Source organism: Entelurus aequoreus, linkage group LG04, assembly GCF_033978785.1.
Source record: "Entelurus aequoreus isolate RoL-2023_Sb linkage group LG04, RoL_Eaeq_v1.1, whole genome shotgun sequence".
NCBI lineage: Eukaryota > Metazoa > Chordata > Actinopteri > Syngnathiformes > Syngnathidae > Entelurus > Entelurus aequoreus.
This window is the reverse complement of record NC_084734.1, coordinates 30871422-30891645: the sequence shown is the minus strand read 5'-3', so window position 1 is coordinate 30891645 and position 20224 is coordinate 30871422. Positions and strand designations below refer to the sequence as shown.

The 20224-nt window shown below is 38.9% G+C and overlaps 1 protein-coding gene across 4 annotated transcripts in view; it reads right to left on the bottom strand.

Moving 5' to 3' along the window:
* The window catches only part of utrn (utrophin), a 393845-nt gene that overhangs the window by 299735 nt on the left and 73886 nt on the right, over positions 1-20224 (bottom strand). For all 4 annotated transcript variants that reach the window (XM_062044584.1, XM_062044587.1, XM_062044585.1 and 1 more), the window contains 8 exons: positions 15414-15506; positions 15133-15305; positions 14457-14572; positions 10737-10903; positions 7892-8122; positions 4179-4360; positions 3678-3828; positions 37-156 (listed from right to left, as the gene is read on the bottom strand). In XM_062044584.1, coding sequence (XP_061900568.1) covers positions 37-156; positions 3678-3828; positions 4179-4360; positions 7892-8122; positions 10737-10903; positions 14457-14572; positions 15133-15305; positions 15414-15506 — 1233 coding nt within the window. The remainder of the gene's footprint in view (positions 1-36; positions 157-3677; positions 3829-4178; positions 4361-7891; positions 8123-10736; positions 10904-14456; positions 14573-15132; positions 15306-15413; positions 15507-20224) is intronic.

Sequence of the window (20224 nt, the reverse complement as noted above, 5' to 3'; positions counted from 1 at the left end):
TACAAAAACAAAGAATCTCTCAGGCAAACAGCATACTTGTAGTTGCTCCTCCAGGGCAACCGTGGCACTCTCACCGCTGTTCTCATCCACCACAACCACCATGTGTGTGAGAGAGTTAACTTTCACCTGCTCCGCCTCAAGGTCATTCTGAAGCTCCTGGCCAGACAGACAATAAAAGGGAAATTACATCACATTTTAGGTGTATGTAAGAGGACAGACAGATGCTCACGTTATATGTGTATGTGAAGGGATTGACAGACGTAAACACTATTGTGTGCATATAAAAGCCAGATGTTAACATTACATGTGTATGTGAATGGAGAGACGGATGTTCACAATATACAGTATGTGTATGTGAAAGGTAGACAGACGTGAACATATGTGCATATAAAAGCCAGATATTATTATATGTGTATGGGAATGGTAGACAGACGTAAACATATGTGGATATAAACGACAGATGTTAACATTACATGTGCATGTGAATGGACAGACAGATGTTCACATTATATGTGTACGTGAAGGGTAGACAGACGTGAAAATATGTGGATATAAAATATGTTAACATTACATGTGTAAGTGAATGGAGAGACAAATGTTCACAATATATGTGTACGTGAAGGGTAGACAGACGTGAAAATATGTGGATATAAAAGTCAGATGTTAACATTGCATGTGTATGTGAATGGACAGACAGATGTTCACATTATATGTGTATGTGAAGGGTAGACAGACGTGAAAATATGTGGATATACAAGTCAGATGTTAACATTGCATTTGTATGTGAATGGACAGACGGAAGTTCACATGATATGTGTATGTGAAGGGTAGACAGACGTAAACATATGTGCATATAAAAGCCAGATGTTAATATTATATGTGTATGTGAATGGACAGACGGATGTTCACATTACATTATGTATCTAAATGAAGGGTAGACAGACGTAAACATATGTGGATATAAAAAACAGACGTTAACATTGCATTTGTATGTGAATGGACAGACGAAAGTTCACATTATATGTGTACGTGAAGGGTAGACAAACATAAACATATGTACATATAAAAGCCAGATGTTAATATTACATGTGTATGTGGATGGACAGACGGATGTTCACATTATATATCTAAATGAAGGGTAGACAGACGTAAACATATGTGGATATAAAACACAGACGTTAACATTGCATTTGTATGTGAATGGACAGACGGAAGTTCACATTATATGTGTACGTGAAGGGTAGACAGACAAACATATGTGCATATAAAAGCCAGATGTTAACATTACATGTGTATGTGAATGGAGAGACGGATGTTCACAATATACAGTATGTGTATGTGAAGGGTAGACAGATGTACACATACTGTATGTGCATATAAAAGACAGATGTTATTATTACATGTGTATGTGAATGGACAGACAGATGTTCACATTACATGTGTATGTGAAGGGTAAACAGACGTGAACATATGTGCATAAAAGACATATGATAATATTACATGTGTATGTGAATGGACAAACGGATATTCACATTATATGTGTACGTGAAGGGTAGACAGACGTAAACATATGTGCATATAAAAGACAGATGTTAATATTACATGTGTATGTGAATGGACAGATGGATGTTCACATTATATGTGTATGTGAATGGTAGACAGACGTAAACATATGTGGATATAAAAGACAGATGTTTACATGACGTGTATATGAATGGACAGATGGATGTTAACATTATATATCTAAATGAAGGGTAGACAGATGTAAACATAAAAGACAGATGTTAAAAATACATGTATATGTGAATGGACAGACAGATGTTCACATTATATGTGTACATGAAGGGTAGACAGACGTGAACATAAGTGGATATTAAAGATGTTAACATTACATGTCTATGTGAATGGAAAGACGGATGTTCACATTATGTGCGTATGTGAAGGGTAGACAGAAGTGAACATACTGTATGTGCATATAAATAACATATGTTAACATTACTCTATATGTGTAAGTAAATGGACAGATTGTTTTTAAATTAAGTAATGAACAGACCTGTTGAAATTATGTGTAAATGGACGGACAGATGTTCGTTCATTTCATTGTGGAAATGAACGAACAGACCTGTTTACATTATGTGTGTAAGTGAATGGACAGACATATTTTTACATTATGTGTATATTTGAATGAAAATACATGTTTGAATTAAATGTGTATGTGAATGGACGTACAGACGTTTACATTAAGTCTGTATTTAAATGAACAGACATGTTTACCTTAGGTGTGTATGTGACTGGACAGACATGGTTATATTCTTTTGGTATGTGAATGGATAGACATGTTTGAGTGAGAATGGAGAGACAGAACTTTATATTACATGTGAATGTGAATGGACAGACATGTTTCCATTATGTGTGTAAAAAGTGGACAAACAGAAATAATCTATGACAGGTGGATGGGAATATACATATATTTTTATTGTCTGTGTGTATTTAAATGGACAAACATGTTTAAACCAATGTGAATAGACAGAAATGTTTATATTACGGGTGTATGTGAATGGACATACACACAATATGTCTATATTAAATGTGGATGTGAATGGACATACATGTTGACCTTATTGTATGTGTTTTGACGAACAATTGTTTATATAACGTCTGGATGTGAATGGACACACAACTTTATATTCTGTTTGTATGTGAATGGACAGACATGATTATATTTTGTGTGCATGAGAATGGACAGACATGTTTACATTTTGTGTGTATGAGGAGGGACAGACATACAGTATGTTTATATTAAGTGTGTATGTGAATGGGCAGACATGTTTACATTCTGTTTGTATGTGAATGGACAGACATGTTTACATTAGGTGTGTATGAGAATGGACAGACATGTTTACGTTCTGTGTGTATCTGAGCGGACAGACACGTCTACTTAATGTGTGTATGCGCATGGATGCACATGTTTACATTAAGTGTGTCTGTGAGTGGACAGACATACAGTATGTTTATATACCATGTGGATGTGAATGGACAGAAATGTTTCCTTTATGTGTTTATATGAATGGACAAACAGAAATAATATATTACAGGTGGATGGGAATACACGGACATGTTTACTGTATTCTCTGTGTGTATTTGAATGGACAGACAGGTGTTTAAATCATGCGTGTGTGTGAATGGACAGACAGGTTTACATTACTGTATGTTTGAGTGAGAATGGACAGACAGATGTTTAGTTTACATGTGGATGGGAATGGACAGACATGTTTCCTTTGTGTGTGTATATAAGTGGACAAACAGAAATAATCTATTACAGGTGGATGGGAATATAACATACATGTTTACTGTATTCTCTGTGTGTATTTGAATGTACAAACATGTTTAAACCAATGTGTATGTGAATAGACAGAAATGTTTATATTAGGGGTGTATGTGAATGGACATACATACAATATGTCTATATTAAATGTGGATGTGAATGGACATACATGTTAACCTTATTGTATGTGTCTTGACGAACAATTGTTTATATTACGTCTGGAGTTTATATTCTGTTTGTATGTGAATGGACAGACATGATTACATTTTGTGTGTATGTGAATAGACATGTTTACATTCTGTGTGTATGTGAATGTGCATACAGAACATGTGTCCCTGATAAGTGTCTTTACTTTATGCTGCTCGATCCGTTCCTTGTAGTCGTCTATATCTTTAGTCTGTGATTCTGTCTCGATCTTTCGGATTCTGTCTTCCGTGCGAGTCAGCCAATCAGAAAGCTGCTGCAACTGCTGCTGCTGACGTTCCATTAGGACTTCATGAAGTCTGGATGAGGGGAAAGGTGAAGTAATTAGACATACAGAAGAGTTTTAACGAGATAATATCATGTCAAAACTCCAAATAATTTAAATAGTGTGCATGTATGTGTCCGTCGTGTGTGTTTATGTTTGAAACAGCGAAACACTGATAAGACGCATTGACTGTTAGAAGCCTTGCAGGAAATCTCAGTGCTTATCAGGTGTCACCTTCACATTGCTTGCAGCCTCGCACATTCCACACTGTCAGAAGCCGTAAAGGTTTGAGGTCAACGCCATCACAGGTGACCTCTACCCATCGTACAGCAAATATATCCTTTATTGTGCAGGAATGCGGCATACCTCAAAAAGTATTTCTACCTGGCTTGGCGGTCCATGCTGGCGACACGAAGGCTCTCCCACCGGGAATTTAGGAGGCTCATCTGCTCCCGTATTTCATCTTCCACCTCCTCGGACAGGCTGCCTTGGGCGATGAGTTGATTGCCGGCTTGCAGCACATTGCCCACGCTGCTCTGGTGGGCCGTCAGCTCCATCATGAAAGCCTTCAAAGTCAAGCATGCGATACTGTCAAAGTTTGCGAGTCAAATTAGGAGTGGCGACAGGCCTAGCGGCAATGTTAGGTTCAACAGTTAAAGAAGAGCTTGAAAAACCAAATTAGCATTAACATTAGGATACAGTCTTGCCTAACAGGGATGGGCTATTATTTTGCACTTCCATTGTCTAAAGCACAAAACCAAATTGATGAAGTCTAAAACCAACTAGAATGATTCTGATTGTGTTTTTCAACCACTGTGCGGCGGCACACTAGTGTACCATGAGATATTGTCTGGTGTGCCATGGGAGATTATGTAATTTCACCTAATTGGGTTAAAATTATTTTTTGCAACCCAGTAATTATAATCCGCAAATGTGACTATGTTAAGTGTCTGTGCTGTACAGAGCTCGGCAGAGTAACCGTGTAATACTCTTCCATATCAGTAGGTGGCAGTAGGTAGCTAATTGCTTTGTAGATGTCGGAAACATGGTTTGTCGTGATCACAATATGCAGACGACATCGGGAGGCAGTGTGCAGGTAAAAAGGTATCTAATGCTTAAACCAAAAATGAGTGCCGCTAAGAAAACGCATTGAAGCTTAGGGAAGGCTATGCAAAACGAAGCTAAAAGTGAACTGGCTGCAAAGTAAACAAAAACAGAATGCTGGACGACAGCAAAGACTTGCAGCGTGTGGAGCAGCAGACGCCGTCCACAAAGTACATCCGTACATGACATGACAATCAACAACAAAATAGGAACGCAAGACAAGAACTAAAACACTACACACAGGAAAACACCAAAAAACTCAAAATAAGTCACGACGTGATGTGACAGTACACCTACTTTGAGACAAGAGCCATAGTGATGCATGCTTGGTTATGGTTTGAATTCATATTCAACAATTGCGAGAAAAACTTTTTATTATCAATATCGGCTGCTGAGTTTCATTTTTTTATGTTGTCTGCTGGCGGTGTGCCTCGAGATTTTTTCAATGAAAAAAATGTGCCTTGGCTCAGAAAAGGTTGAAAAACACTGCTGTAGTAGACCTAAAGAGGTCCAGATTTACACTTCGACTTGGATTCCACACATAAGTCTTAGCAAATATTCCCATTTAGGTCAATGAGAATCCAGCCAAAGCTCTTTTTACACACACGCACCAACACAATTGTCTCCTCCAACAAACAAATAAGCCCAAAGGGTTAGGGCACCATTACGTGGCATGCGGAATTCCTGGCATTCCAACAGGTAGGGTGAGAAGGGAGGAGGCTGTGGTGAGTACCGTATTTTTCGGACTATAAGTCGCAATTTTTTTCATAGTTTCACGTAAGAGACTAGACGTATAAGATTTCGATTGCGATTAGGAGTGGCAGATTGTTTGGTAAACGTATAGCATGTTCTATATGTTATAGTTATCTGAATGACTCTTACCATAATATGTTACGTTAACATACCAGGCACGTTCTCAGTTGGTTATTTATGCGTCATATAACGTACACTTATTCAGCCTGTTGTTCACTATTCTTTATTTATTTTAAATTGCCTTTCAAATGTCTATTCTTGGTGTTGGGTTTTATCAAATAAATTTCCCCAAAAAATGCGACTTTTACTCCAGTGCGACTTATATGTTTTTTCCCTTCTTTGTTATGCATTTTCGGCCGGTGCGACTTATACTCCGGAGCGACTTATCCTCCGGAAAATACGGTAGTAATAACAAATATTTGATTCATTTGAACAACTTGGTTAGGAAAAAAAATTTGGGATTTACATTTTGCTGCTTTGATTAATCAATTGAGGGCAACTAATATGAATTGACAAAACCCCGACTGCATGTAGTGCCCTGAATTTTAAATATGCTGACACGGCTGCTGCAATAAAGCGCACAGTGGTGTGTGGGTGCCATGATCTGTGTGTGGCTGTGTGTTGCAGTGCAATTTCATCCATCCATTTTCTACCATTTGTCCCTTTCGGGGTCACGGGGGGGTGCTGGAGCCTATCTAAGCTGCATTCGGGCGGAAGGCGGGGTACACCCTGGACAAGTCGCCACCTCATTAATGTTGATGAAATGAATTTATTTGAAAAAAAAATAAAGACTTAGACTTAGACTTACTTTTATTGTCATTCAAATTTGAACTTTACAGTACAGATAAGAACGAAATTTCATTGCAGTAGCTCGTTGTAGTGCAGGTTATGGCAAGCAGAAAATATGTGTTTATTTAATGTATTTTCCCTAAAATACACATTGTGTAAAGTGTTTTCTCCAATTACGCAATTAATCGAACAAACAAACTGATAGATTACTCGATTACTAAAATAATAAACAGCTGCAGCCCTGGTGGCGAGTCTTGGACAGAGCTAATTTTCTAACATCTTTGCTGAGTGTTGCTTATTAGATTCAAGCAGGTCTTTATTGATGTGTGCACTTGGTCAGCTACCCAAAAGTTTCATTAGGTTTTGTACAGACAGACAAACTCAAACCAGTTTCTGACGGATTTTACGTTGGTTTAGATAAGGTCTTCGCCTATGTCATTAATTATTAGCAATTGGAATTAAATACATAAATATGTTAATAGATGTCTCAATGTATTTTATGTAAAAATACATTTAATTATTTAATCATTTATTGATAGTTTAATCATTGACTATTATTTAATTAATTATTTTATTATTTCAGAATTTAATTAAATATTTCAGAATTTATTTATCATTTCATGTACCTGTGTGTCAGCGCTTCATTAATTTATTTTATCTATCAAACTCACCCATCAAATCAGTGGGCAGGGCTCAGTTGGGATACCTTCAATGTATCAAACGATTTTTGTGTTAAAATAAAGCCATAATGCCATTTGTTGTGGTCCAATAATGCAATTTTTTGTGGTCCCCGTTATATGGAAAAGTATCGAAAGGTATTGAACTAGTACCAAAATGTTGCTATCCGGACAACAGTATGACACACTTTTTTCCATCCATTTTCTACCGCTTCTCCCTTTCGGGGTCGCGGGGGTGCTGGAGCCTATCTCAGCTGCAATCGAGCGGAAGGCGGAGTACAACCTGGACAAGTCGCCACCTCATCGCAGGGCCAACACAGATAGACGGACAACATTCATACTCGCATTCACACACTAGGGCCAATTTAGTGTTGCCAATCAACCTATCCCCAGGTGCATGTCTTTGGAGGTGGGAGGAAGCCGGAGTACCCAGAGGGAACCCATGCAGTCATGGGGAAAACATGCAAACTCCACACAGAAAGATCCCGAGCGCAAGATCGAACCTAGGACCTTCGTATTGTGAGGAGGACGCACTAATCCACTTCCCAATTTACCTTTTTATTAATATAAAACCAAAACAAATTAAGACCAGTTTCTAACAGATTTGACCTCAAAGCTGTTCAGCTGTGCAATGTGAACACAAAGTAGTTTAGGTTCACTTTCTCCTGGCACGCTATTAGATGACCAGGAAAAGAAGAGGATCCGCTTAAACAAGATCTCCACTTGTAGGACTAAGGACTTCCACCTCATTTTCGCAGTTGCGTCTCTTCTTACCTCATGCGTGTGAAATTGCTCTTTGACTTCCTCCACGTCCTCCGAAACCTCGTCCTGGACCTGCAGGGCATCCTCGGCCGACAGAAGCCAGGTCAGAACCTCCTCCAGGGTTGTCTGGTAGCTATCCAAATCTGCCTCCAGCATGCCACACTCCATTTCCACATCCATCTCCTTTAAGTTGCTGGGGGTTTCTAGCCGCGGACTGTTGCCTGCTCCCCCCAGTTTCACATTCTGAGGAAAATGAGGTACAAACCAATCGTAAAACTCATATTAAACCTAGTGACTGGAGGCTATTTAGTCAATCCATTAGACATCACTTATAATGGGAAAAACATATTTTGCAATGATGGAGTAGCAGCTATTAGGCACAAAATTTATTTAGGCAACTTTACTGCTGTTTTGGCGTATATCAACCATAGTAAGTAAAGTTGATCAGCTTATTTATTCGAACTAAACAATGCAGCAATGCAGAAATTAATCAAGACATTGCTGATGAATAAGTAGAGTGAAAGGCCCTTTGTGAGGAAACATGGTAAGAATATTTAAACATTTGTTGGACCATGCATGCAAAGTTAAGCACTGTTATGCATTTAACATCAACATGAGTGTCACCAAATAAAAACAACAGTTCAGATTAAAAATGCTGCATTTTGGTTGAAAACATGACATTTTCATCAATATCAAGCCATATATCAAAGCACTTATGCTTAGCGGGTGAAGGATGAAGCATCTCATTTTCAACGATACAAAAACAAACTCCTTTTCATATGAAATGCAACATACTTTTTGTTAATCCAAAAAGTTTGTTTTTTTGTTATGTTAATACAGTCTAGTAGAAATTAACTTTACGATCAGTACATAACCTTGGTTTATGAACCCCTCAACTTTTTGATTCACGAAAAACAGACTAGAGATAGAGAATAGAAATATGCTTTGTTGTACGAACCTTGATTAAACGTACACATGTTTCATCCAACAATTGTGTGCTTGCAGCACAGCCATTCTGTGCCAGGCAGCACAGCCATTGTCGGCGGGGTTAACAATCTCCATGCTCATTCAGCCAGCAGAGCATGTGCTGTCCTTAGCTACTGTGCTATTTGCTACTTTGTGTGCTTTTAAGTGCTTTTTAGCCTTTTCACAGCATTTGTCTTGTTTTGCTTGCTCAATATGAATCCAAAAAAAGCAATGAACAAGCGATGTGTGGTTCGAAATCATTCAGGAGGTATCCACAGCGTTGTGGACAATGCCATCCCTCTGCCCCTCTCTGGGTCTGATCGGAAAGAAGTTTAACCAACAAGGTAACGTTGATTTAATGTTTTATTCCGAATCTTTGTAGTGATGTGGCTGTTAAAGTTCAGGAGTTTTGTGATTTCAAACTGTGAGGGCACCACAGGGCTAGTGAAAGTGTGTGTGTGTGTGTGTGTGTGTGTGTGTGTGTGTGTGTGTGTGTGTGTGTGTGTGTGTGTGTGTGTGTGTGTGTGTGTGTGTGTGTGTGTGTGTGTGTGTGTGTGTGTGTTTATATGATTTCAAACTGTGAGGGCACCACAGGGCTAGTGACAGTGCGTGGGTGTGTTTGAATGTGTGTGTATGTGTCTGCATGCGTGCGTGTGTGTGTGTGTGTTGTCAAATGGGGACAGTTTGGTTGTTTTTGTTTTAACTTTGTTATTAAATATAAAGTTGATCCATCACCCCCTTGTTATGTTTGTTTGATATACAACACTGTGTATATAGGATACCATTTTTTAAATAAATTATAGACTTTTGTTCAGGCTGGAACCCATTATTCTTGTTCACGTTATTTCTTATGGAGAAATTACCTTTAATATACAAACCTTTCTATTTACAAACCCTGTTCAAAAACCAATCAAATTTATAAATTGAGGTTCCACTGTATATTATACAATTGGTTAATATGCTTCCACACTAAATAATTTAAAAACGTAATTATATTATTATTGTTGTTTAATTATATTTACCACACAAACCAAACTCGTACCAAACATTCATTAAAACAGGGAATTAATTCATGTTAGTTCATGTTATGCATTGCAGTGCTTCAATAATTGAGTTAATCTTCTAGTTTTTTTTTAAATAGAAACATACTTCAAAGAGTGTTGAACGTCTCTGAGGCATGCAGAGTGACCTGCCCTGCAGTTAAGGAAGAAAAAAATGCACGCCTATTGTAGGATGCTGGGAGGTGCTGCTGACTTGCAGGGCAGGCCAAGCCCCATTCTTTGACTTAAAGCTAGTTCAGAAACACACAGTCCAGATCGGTAGCAAAAATGTTACAGTGTGAAGAGCTAATTTGACTTTTACAACACAGTGTAGGCCTTTGTGTTAGAATGGCACAAACAAGGAAAAATCTTCTGGGTAAAGTCATGAGGCAGAAGTCTGAATTTCAAGACTGAGGAGTGGGAACCAATCATGACCATCAAAGACAAAGAGCCTCTATTCTGTCTCTGCTTAATCACAAAAGCAGCCACATCACATCTTGAGGCGGGAGAAGGCCTGCCAGCAGAGTAGAAAGCCCAGACTCTGTACAGTTTTCCAGAGCTCATTCCAGGGCGTGAAGCGTGTGGAGTCAGTGAAGAAAAAAAACTAAAAGGTGGTTTGGGGATTTGGTGAAGACAAACCTGGAAAGCGAACAGCAGCACCAATCTGATGATGTAATCAATACCTGGCTTGTACCGCACATGATTAGTCTATCAGGCCACTACTGAATTTGCTGTAATAACTAATGAAAATAAAATGTCACTAAGCAGAGCGCAGGCCTACTTGATGTGTGCTTTCTGAACCCCCCACTTCAAAATCCTACTTTGTCGTAGATAGGTAGTTAGTTAGTTACCTGTGCACTGAGGCCCGGAGCTGATTCCTCAGCCTCCACTTTAAATTTGCGCGGCAGTGTGTCAACCTCCCGGATAGAATCCATGCTGATGTCTTTGGGGAGCACGGCGAACAGCGACGTCACGTACAGGATAATGGACTTCTTATCCGGAGAGTGGACTGCCACGTCTGGGAAAACATTACATTACATTTCAAAGATGGATTGCATAAAAGGAATAATAAGGTGGGTACAATTTTATCCCATACCGGTGCCAAATTGGTAAATTTAGAAACGGTGCTGGTGCTTAAACAGTGTTTGAACCAGTTCTCAAAAAAAGGAAAACACACAAATTTTGTCCAAAACCTTTTTTATACCATTCTGTGAAGAGAATATAAATTAAATACTACAATAATATAAATAAAATAAGCGATAGAGTTACATAATACATTTGCCAATAAGAAATAAAATCCATAACAATTTGTCATAATGATTCCAGCAAAACCAGCAGCAATACAGAACAAAGATAATGTGCAAAATAATTCCCAAGATGTTCCCAAAATAATACTTTAAATAGATATTGCACAAGTTGAGGAGAAATGGATCGTTGATACACTAACATTACAACTGTGGTAAATAGTTCCTCCTACAGCGACTTTGAGTGTTAAACGCATGAGTTGTGTGTTAATCAAGCAAAATAAAGTTAGTACAACTACCTGCTTGTGTTGTAATGTTGATATTCGGAATTATGGTGTTCATGAGTGTACCTCATGTTTGACTCAAGTCAGTGCCACTAAATGAATAGTTATTAGGTGTAAGAATATTTGGGGCACCTCACAATTAGATTACGAGTCAAAGCCTGAGGGCTACGATTCGATTATAAATCGATTATTGGAGCATCTTTATTCATTTAATTATATATACTAATATATATACACTCGTTTGGTTGCTGATGTATGAGGTATATTTTGTGTCATTTTCTGTTTTTGGACGTGATGGCACTCAGCACAGGTATTTATGCATATGAAAGACCAGATAAGTGCGCTAGTATGCCTAATCAATAATCACTGAACTCAACAAAAAAGTAAGGCATGTGATTTCCGCGTTCACGTACTCGTGAACTGAGTCACATACTTGGCCAATTAAACGAAATCCGCTGATAGACGCAAAATAATATCAGGGAAATTGACATAAATGTAAGTGAAATGTTGTCATTGTGAGGAGAATGAACATTTGTTTGGGATAATAATGTGTCCTTTACCACTCATTTAGCCCCAAAACACTCAACACTCCCATCCTAAATTAAACAATGTCGATACGGCCACTTGAAGCACTGACTAAACTACAAACCTAAAGCTAGCAAGAACACCCACAACACATCTCATCTGCTTGTGTTGTTGTGAAGGACATCATTGATGTAACATCAATGTACAAACAGCAGTCGCAACTTGAGAGGCCCTGTCTTTTTTAACAGCCTCAAGTGAGTCTCATCTTCACTCGTCAAGCTGAGAACAGCAGCACAGCACACTTCTCCCCTTCACAATAATAGTGTGGTGCGCCACATCCGATCTGACTGCGCTACCAAAATAAAGGTTTCAAAAAAGTACCTTACACAAACATAATGTACTTAAAGCACGTATTGATACATTTACAAAAGTATTGTGTTTTGACCTAAAATACTGTTTAAAGTTATCCAAGGATGTATTGCACCAATCTTTGCATTCAATTAACAAACATTTTATCAAATTTCATTTTACACAAAAATCACACACTCTAAAGTGGTAAAATAAGTGCAAAAGGTAAAAAAACTGAATTAAAAACAATTTGAACAGAAACATTTAATTGTATTTTTTTTTTATATTGTTATTGTTATTTAAAGTCATTGTTATTGCTCTTACTATTATTTTACTTGTTGTGGTTTATTCGTTACTAATTTAAATCCAGGGTTTTTAAACTATATTTAAAGTTCATTTTTGGTGGTATAATAAATATTCTAGTTTTCCAATTAATGAATAATTTTGTAATTAATTGTGATTAGAATATCAATCAAAATAAATGTGAAAGATTATGTTTGGGACGGCGTGGCGAAGTTGGTAGAGTGGCCGTGCCAGCAATCGGAAGGTTGCTGGTTACTGGGGTTCAATCCCCACCTTCTACCATCCTAGTCACGTCCGTTGTGTCCTTGGGCAAGACACTTCACCCTTGCTCCTGTTGGCTGCTCGTTAGCGCCTTGCATGGCAGCTCCCGCCATCAGTGTGTGAATGTGTGTGTGAATGGGTGAATGTGGAAATACTGTCAAAGCGCTTTGAGTACTTTGAAGGTAGAAAAGCGCTATACAAGTATAACCCATTTATCATTTATAATCGTCCAGCCCTAGTAAGTAATGTATAGACTTAATTTAAGGAAAAGTTACCCAAGGCGAGAGCTTTTTGACCCAAGCTGTTATTTACTACATGCGCCTGTTCACTCCAAGACACCCAGCAGTTAATTGAGTAGTGGCTTTAATTGGAGGATTTATAGTATATGACTATTTAACCGTATTGGTTGTGTCTGTTTATTTACATTTAGAAGTTATCTTGCTGCATTTGTTTATGGGAAGAACTGCAATTTTGCCCATCATCCGCAATCCACTCACATCTCTCCAATTTCTGTGCATTCTAAAAAGTGAAAAAGTGCTAGTAAGAGGGGGCCCAACAATGCAAATAATGGGAATATGATCTATTCCGCCAATAAAGCGCTTTAAAATAATCTAAAACTGTGTATTCACAGGCACATAAATGATAACACGTAATATTTAACGTATGTTGGTCATTTTAAGCATTACCAAAACTTTTTTCCAGGCTGCATGAATTTCACAGAGTGCATAGCAACTGTACCGTACGTTGCTATGTGCTGTGTGAAAGCACTGCCATCAACAACATAAAGAGCACTTTCTGTGTTTGCCAGCACTAATGGCAGACTTCTTGAGAACCTTGGAGTGTTGCCTGCTAAACATTTCAAATAAGAACATAACACATTGACTGACAACGTCTGCTCTCATAGGGATGCCGACTGATGGGATGATTGTATCTTTTAGCACTTGTACTGCTAAATTCAGACTACTCCTCACCCCTCAGGTAAAACATGCTTCCTAGTAAAGTTGTGGGGGTCTTATGCTGTGTTCCATTTGTTGAGGACCAAATTGAGAGCCGTATAATATCAAGTTGGTAGCGTGTGGACATTCAATGTTGACCAACTTCCCGGCCTGATGCCACAACCTTCTACTATACAGGTGAGATGCATGATTTATAATCTAGTATTAACTTTTCCAAGCTCCAAAGCAGTACAGGAGAAGCAGCTCAAGCTTGTTCTACTTCTTTATTTTATGGCGGGTCGCAACCAACGTTACTAGCATGTTATCAAGCTAGCTAGTAGCTGGTAGCTGGCTACTCACTAGTGGTAGGGGGAGCAATGTGAGCAAGGCGATGTGTCGCTACAATGTTCTACAACAACAATGTTGCTCAGGTCACGACATGTAAATGGAGGGTTGTTGGAGTTGTTTTTTTTTAAAGTGATTTATAGGCGGAAAAAAATCATCCCAATTACTGTACCTGCATTGTTAGCCACCACGTACTAGCAGTTTTTCACTATTTAGAATGCACGTAAAAGGAAAAGACGTGTGTTCTTGTCTCACATAAAGATTGTGTTGTTTTTTTTAAAAAACAGTACTACTTTAAATAAAGAAGTTAAAAACCCGTGTTTTACCTTCAGGATCCAGTAGCCTCTCAATAGCCAGTTGATCTTTGGCTACAGTGAAGGCATGTTCCAGGCGCTCCACGGGGCTCATTTGGACCACACGATTCCAACTGAATGCATTCGGCCTACATGCAAAAAAACAAGAGAAGAAGCTCCAGTCACAACAAGGCCTACAGAACTTATCAAGAAATACATGTTTTGCACAATTAATTGAACTCTGCATGAGTATGTACATACAGTATGTAGCAAATGCTGTGCTCGGAGGAAAGACTCTTTGTTTAAGGGCTGGCTGGGTGTGGAATGTATGGGATCAGTGATCCTACTAAACCCCGGCCCAAGTCTAAACCAACACTGGCCTTTCTCACAACTCACAGTCCCGAGAGAGTGTGTGTGTGAGTGTCATAGCTAAGGACAAGGGTTAAAAAAATGGGAGGGGTAAGCTAATACCCCTGAAGCTCCGCTCACTTGCTTTTTTTCTCCCCTCACACACACAGCGCAGCAAGTATGTGCAAACACCAACATTGCAGGTGTAAACAGGGCAAGTAAAGCTGAGCTACCTACCCCCACATAGATACACACTCACACAAAGTCAGCTTATCCTCCCCCTATTTCCTCTGGCAGCTCCGGTGGTGACACCACGGTTTGAAGTACCCATTGCCTTGACGGCATTCGCGTGGCTCCTCACCTGAAGTGGTGCAGGATGCCGTTGAAAGCCAAGCCGTCAGCCCAGCTGGTGGTGAAGTTCAACACGTTGACCTCCGGGTAAGAGCGCGTGCACTGGCGCACCCAGCTTAGCAAAATCTTCTCGCTGTTGGTCTGCTGCAGGTTGGACATGACGTCCTTCATGATGTCTTTCACCTGTGCAGAATGATGAAGATGAAGCATTTGGATTCCAGATGTTTCCAATGATATGCCTGCATTTGTTATCGTATGTGCACGTGCGTGCGTGTGTGTGTGTGGGTTCACCTGCCAGTGAAGAATAATACTCCAGATGAGGCCCAAAGTAAGTTTGTGATTTCCATCCACAATGTCTGTCCCGCCAATGTTTACTAGATCCACCTGAGGTAAATAAAACAGAAGATTAGAATTGATGGGACAAATTCTACTACTGTATTTTCCGGACCATAGGGCGCACCGGATTGTAAGGCGCACTGCTGATGAGTGGGTCTATTAGGTCTTTTTTTTCCACACAAAAGGCGCACCGGATTATAGGGCGCATTAAAGGCCTCATATTATTTTTTTTTTTTTCTAGATTGAAAACATTTCCTTGTGGTCTACATAACATGTAATGGTGGTTCTTTGGTCAAAATGTTGCATATTATGTTTTACAGATCATCTTCAAGCCGCTTTCTGACAGTCGCTTCAGGATGCGTCGTTTTGTGGGCGGTCTTATTTACGTGTCTCACGTTCGGCAGCGTCTTCTCCCTGTCATCTTTGTTGTAGCGGTGTAGCGTGAAAGGACGGGAGTGGAAAAAGTGTCAAAAGATGGAGCTAACTGTTTTAATGACATTCAGACTTTACTTCAATCAGGAGCAGCATCTCCTCATGGCTCACTAGTGCAACAACAGTGCCGGAAATGTGTCCTGTGAAAAACCGTCCAACCGGAACTCTAATAACTGAAGTTCCTTGGGTGAATAATGTAAACTCACTATACCGGTATGTTTTAGCGCTTTGATGGTGGGTTTACTGACAGATATAAGTTACAACTTTACACTACTTTGTATTAGAAATGGCAACAGCGGAGGATGAATGCCCCATAACAAGAAGATAGAGAAAAAGAATAAGCTTATCGACTACGTTGTCATCACAGACTACAAAGGCGGACGCGCGCAAATTTTCAGGACTATGCGGATCCCAAATACAGATCAGCAGGTACCAGAAGGTAAGAAAAGTTGCTTTTGCATAATATTCCGTAACAAAACGCCAGATAATATGTCTTACCCTATACACACGCCATAATAATACTTGTATAATGAAGCACAGTACAATCCATCAAGCGGTGCGGCTTCATAGTTTACCAAAGTCGTACTAAAACATTTAGCTAGATTTTTGAGCGCCTTCTGTAATGTTCTATATTTTCAATGGAATATATAACATTTTGGTGTTGTTTACTTGAGTCGTATTACAGTCTACACGTATCGCGTATGCGTGACTACCATCTACTGGTCACACTTATCATTTCACCATGTACCAAATAAAATAGCTTCGAGTTCGGTAAGCACAATCAAAATTATTCCGTACATTAGGCGCAGTTGAGTTTTGAGAAAATGAAAGCATTTTAAGTGTGCCTTATAGTCCAAAAAATACGGTACTAAAAAAAGTTATCTACCGTATCTACTAATCTGCGAAAAACGTAAGTGAAATTGCCGTGCTCGAAGAACAGCGCTTTCCTGCCATCAGGTGATTTAAGAGTAGTCAAAAGTCATGCTGGTTGCCCTTACGATATGTGGATACAGTAGGTGTGGTACTTTTATGTCATGAAAATAGGCTTTTTTGTTCAAGATAGTGTATAATATGCTACTTACTGAACTCAGGTCATAGGAAAAAGAAGTCACTGGACCCAAAATGACAAAGGCTTTTTCGTAAGCCCCACTTTTTTTTGGACTAAAATTTAATTCTGTTTTAGTTTTTTTCGGTTAACGTCCGACCAATCATTGTGCGCGAAAAGCGAGTTTTGCCCACGTATCATTCCGCCGAATTGAATGCCCATGTGTTGGTGACTCAGCCTGTGTCTGCATGACTTCAAACTAACTCACAATAAGGCCAAAAAAAGTTGTGAGTTGCAGCACCTTGATAAATAAGCAAAGTGCGCAATTGGCGTCCGCGTAAGAATAGGTACATTTTTCACATTTGAACCGATACTGCATCAATTCCCAGTACCTGAGAATTGACACCGGTACTAAACGGTACCAATTTTTAGTACATTTGTGTGCGTTCATGTCTTAATAAATGCTAATTGTTTATTATTGAAATATATTTTCTCTAATTTAAAAGGGGTTGTATTATAAAACAATTCCTTGTGGTCTACATAACATGTAATGGTGGTTCTTTGGTCCGAACTTTGCATATATTATGTTTTATAGACCATCTTCAAGCTGCTTTGTGACTGTCTCTTTCGAATGCGCCGCTTTGTGGGCGGACTTATTTATGTGCCTCCACTTCGACTGCATTTTCTCCCCATCAGCCATGTTGCAGTTTTTGGCGCTTCCATATCGAGTCTACTGACAGATATAAGTCAGAACTATACGCTACATTGTCTTAGAAATGTCAATAGTAGAAGATGCATGTGCATGTATGAGCCAGTCTGCCCCACAACAAGAGGACAGAGAAAAAGAAGGAACTTACTACCTACAACGTCAGACTACAATGGCAGACTCGCGCAAAGCCATTTGGGTAAACCTCTACCATCTATGGCAGACCTGGGCATTGTACGGCCCGCGGGCCGCATCCGGCCCTTTGCGCATCCCTGTCCGGCCCGCGTGAGGCCAATCATAAATTACAAAATAAATTTAAAAAAGTATCTATGTCGAGTGTGCAATACAACAGTGCTGCTTTTGTTTTGAAAAGCGTTATTTGTATTACTTCCGTGTGGACGTATGCGCGTGTGCGATTGTGAGTGAATTGAACGGCGCAATTACAAATTACAAAATAAAGTTTAAAAAACATCTATGTCGTGCGCGCAATACAACTGTGCTGCTTTTATTTTGAAATGTGTTATTTATGCCGTATGTCCGGAGGGAACCTGTGAGGGAAGGTGCATAGAGACAAGTGATGAGACGCTAAAAAAAGAAAAGTTGATGAGGAATGGCGTGTTTCCAACAAGAGATGGACTGCCAAGTATTTCTTTACATAAATTAATGGTAAAGCCGTGTGCTTAATGTGTGGTACACAGGTTGCTGTGTTTAAATATCATTTTAATCGCCACTACACGAAGAAACACGAGGGAAAATACCGGGATGTGTCTGATGAAGCGCGCGCAAGGGAGGCTGATGCGTTGATGGTAAAACTGCAAACCCAACAAGGACTTTGTGCCATATTTCACACCCCCAGAGATGCAGCCGTCAGGACAAGTTTCGTCATTTCTCACAAAAGCGCCAGAAAAAGTAAGGCGTTTTCTGACGGAGAGTTTATTAAGGAGTGCTTATTGGACTTTGTTGCGCTGATAATGCCCGGAGACATGGACTGTTTTTCGCTAACTTTGGATGAGAGCTCTGATGCAGTCAATTAAAGAGACAACCACAGGTAATGACTTGTTCACAGAGGTAAATGCGTGTTGGGACACGCTGGCAGGTGTGACAATCCAATCCACTTTATTTATATAGCACATTTAAACAACAAAATGTTTCCAAAGTGCTGCACAACAATATTACAAACAATATTCAAATATTATCCTTAGCTCCACCAATGACTGAATAAAAAGAAAAAAACAATTACATATAAAACCAATATAAAAAACAATATAGAATAGATATGATTAAAAACTATTTTTAACAACAGATGGTTGTCCAAATCTGATGGGGAAAAATGTTGGATAATGCAGGATAAAGTGACCTTAAAAAGCAATCTGCTTTTGTATAAAGTTAAGTTAGGTTAAATGAAATTATTATTATTATTATTATTATTAATTATTATCATCATTATTATTTATCTTATGGTATATCAAAAATAATATTGAGCAAAATTTAATTGAAATATTGTCGTGTGGCCCTCCAGCAGTGCTCGGGTTGCTTATGCGGCCCCCGGTGAAAATTAATTGCCCACCCCTGATCTATGGAGATAGCCGCTGATGTCACATGTTGGAAAACATCACAAATTGGGGAAAATTCCAAACGGCTTGTTTGGAGAAGTATGAAGAAAGGTAAGATTGTTTTGTAAATATTTCCGCCATGCCTCAATGGTTTGATTTCAAATTTTCAGGACTTATGGGGGACCTAAATACACTATTATGGTTTAACATAATAGGACCCCTTTAACACCGAGCTGTCAATGATAACTGTGTTATTCAGTCGTTATACATTGTTTTCTTACACTTCTAAGTCTCATTTTCATATGATATATAGTAGACTTAGACAGAAGTAGTGTGCTGATTATTATGTGTTGCTGTAGTCAGAAAGTAGTATTCGCCATTAAGCTAAATGTGCCAGTGGAGCCTTATGTTGTGCCATAAAGTGTTTATGCTGTAAATATTGTATTTATTAAGCACCAGCTGTTTGATTGTAACATGTATTTTAGTCGCAGTTTTCTTAGTAACTTTGGAGGTGTTAAAATTGCCATGCAAAATCGCTAATGCTAATCAGTAGCATGTATATGGCATATCCAATGTAATTTAGCATTGAATAATTTAAAATGTGGAGCCCTGTGCTCAAGAGCGCTTTCCATCAGACATGCTTGCTTTGTTAGAATGAAAAATTGCAACATTACCTAGTAGGTGTGTTCATCTTTGGGCACCGCATGATTCGATATTTGGGTTTAACTATTCGATTCAAAGCGATTTTCCGTTAAAATCCATACTTTTTAATAGCATTGGATGCCAGTTCAACGATTAACTACATTCCTTCATAAAATAAATAAACATCTGTGATACATTTCTATATTACCGTATTTTCCGTCCATAGGGTACACCGGATTAGAAGGCGCACTGCCGATGAATGGTCTATTTTTTATCTTTTTTCATATATAAAACGCACCGGATTATAGAGCGCATTAAAGGATTTAATTATAATTATTTTTCTAAATGTAAAACACTTCCTTGTGGTCTACATAACATGTAATGGTGG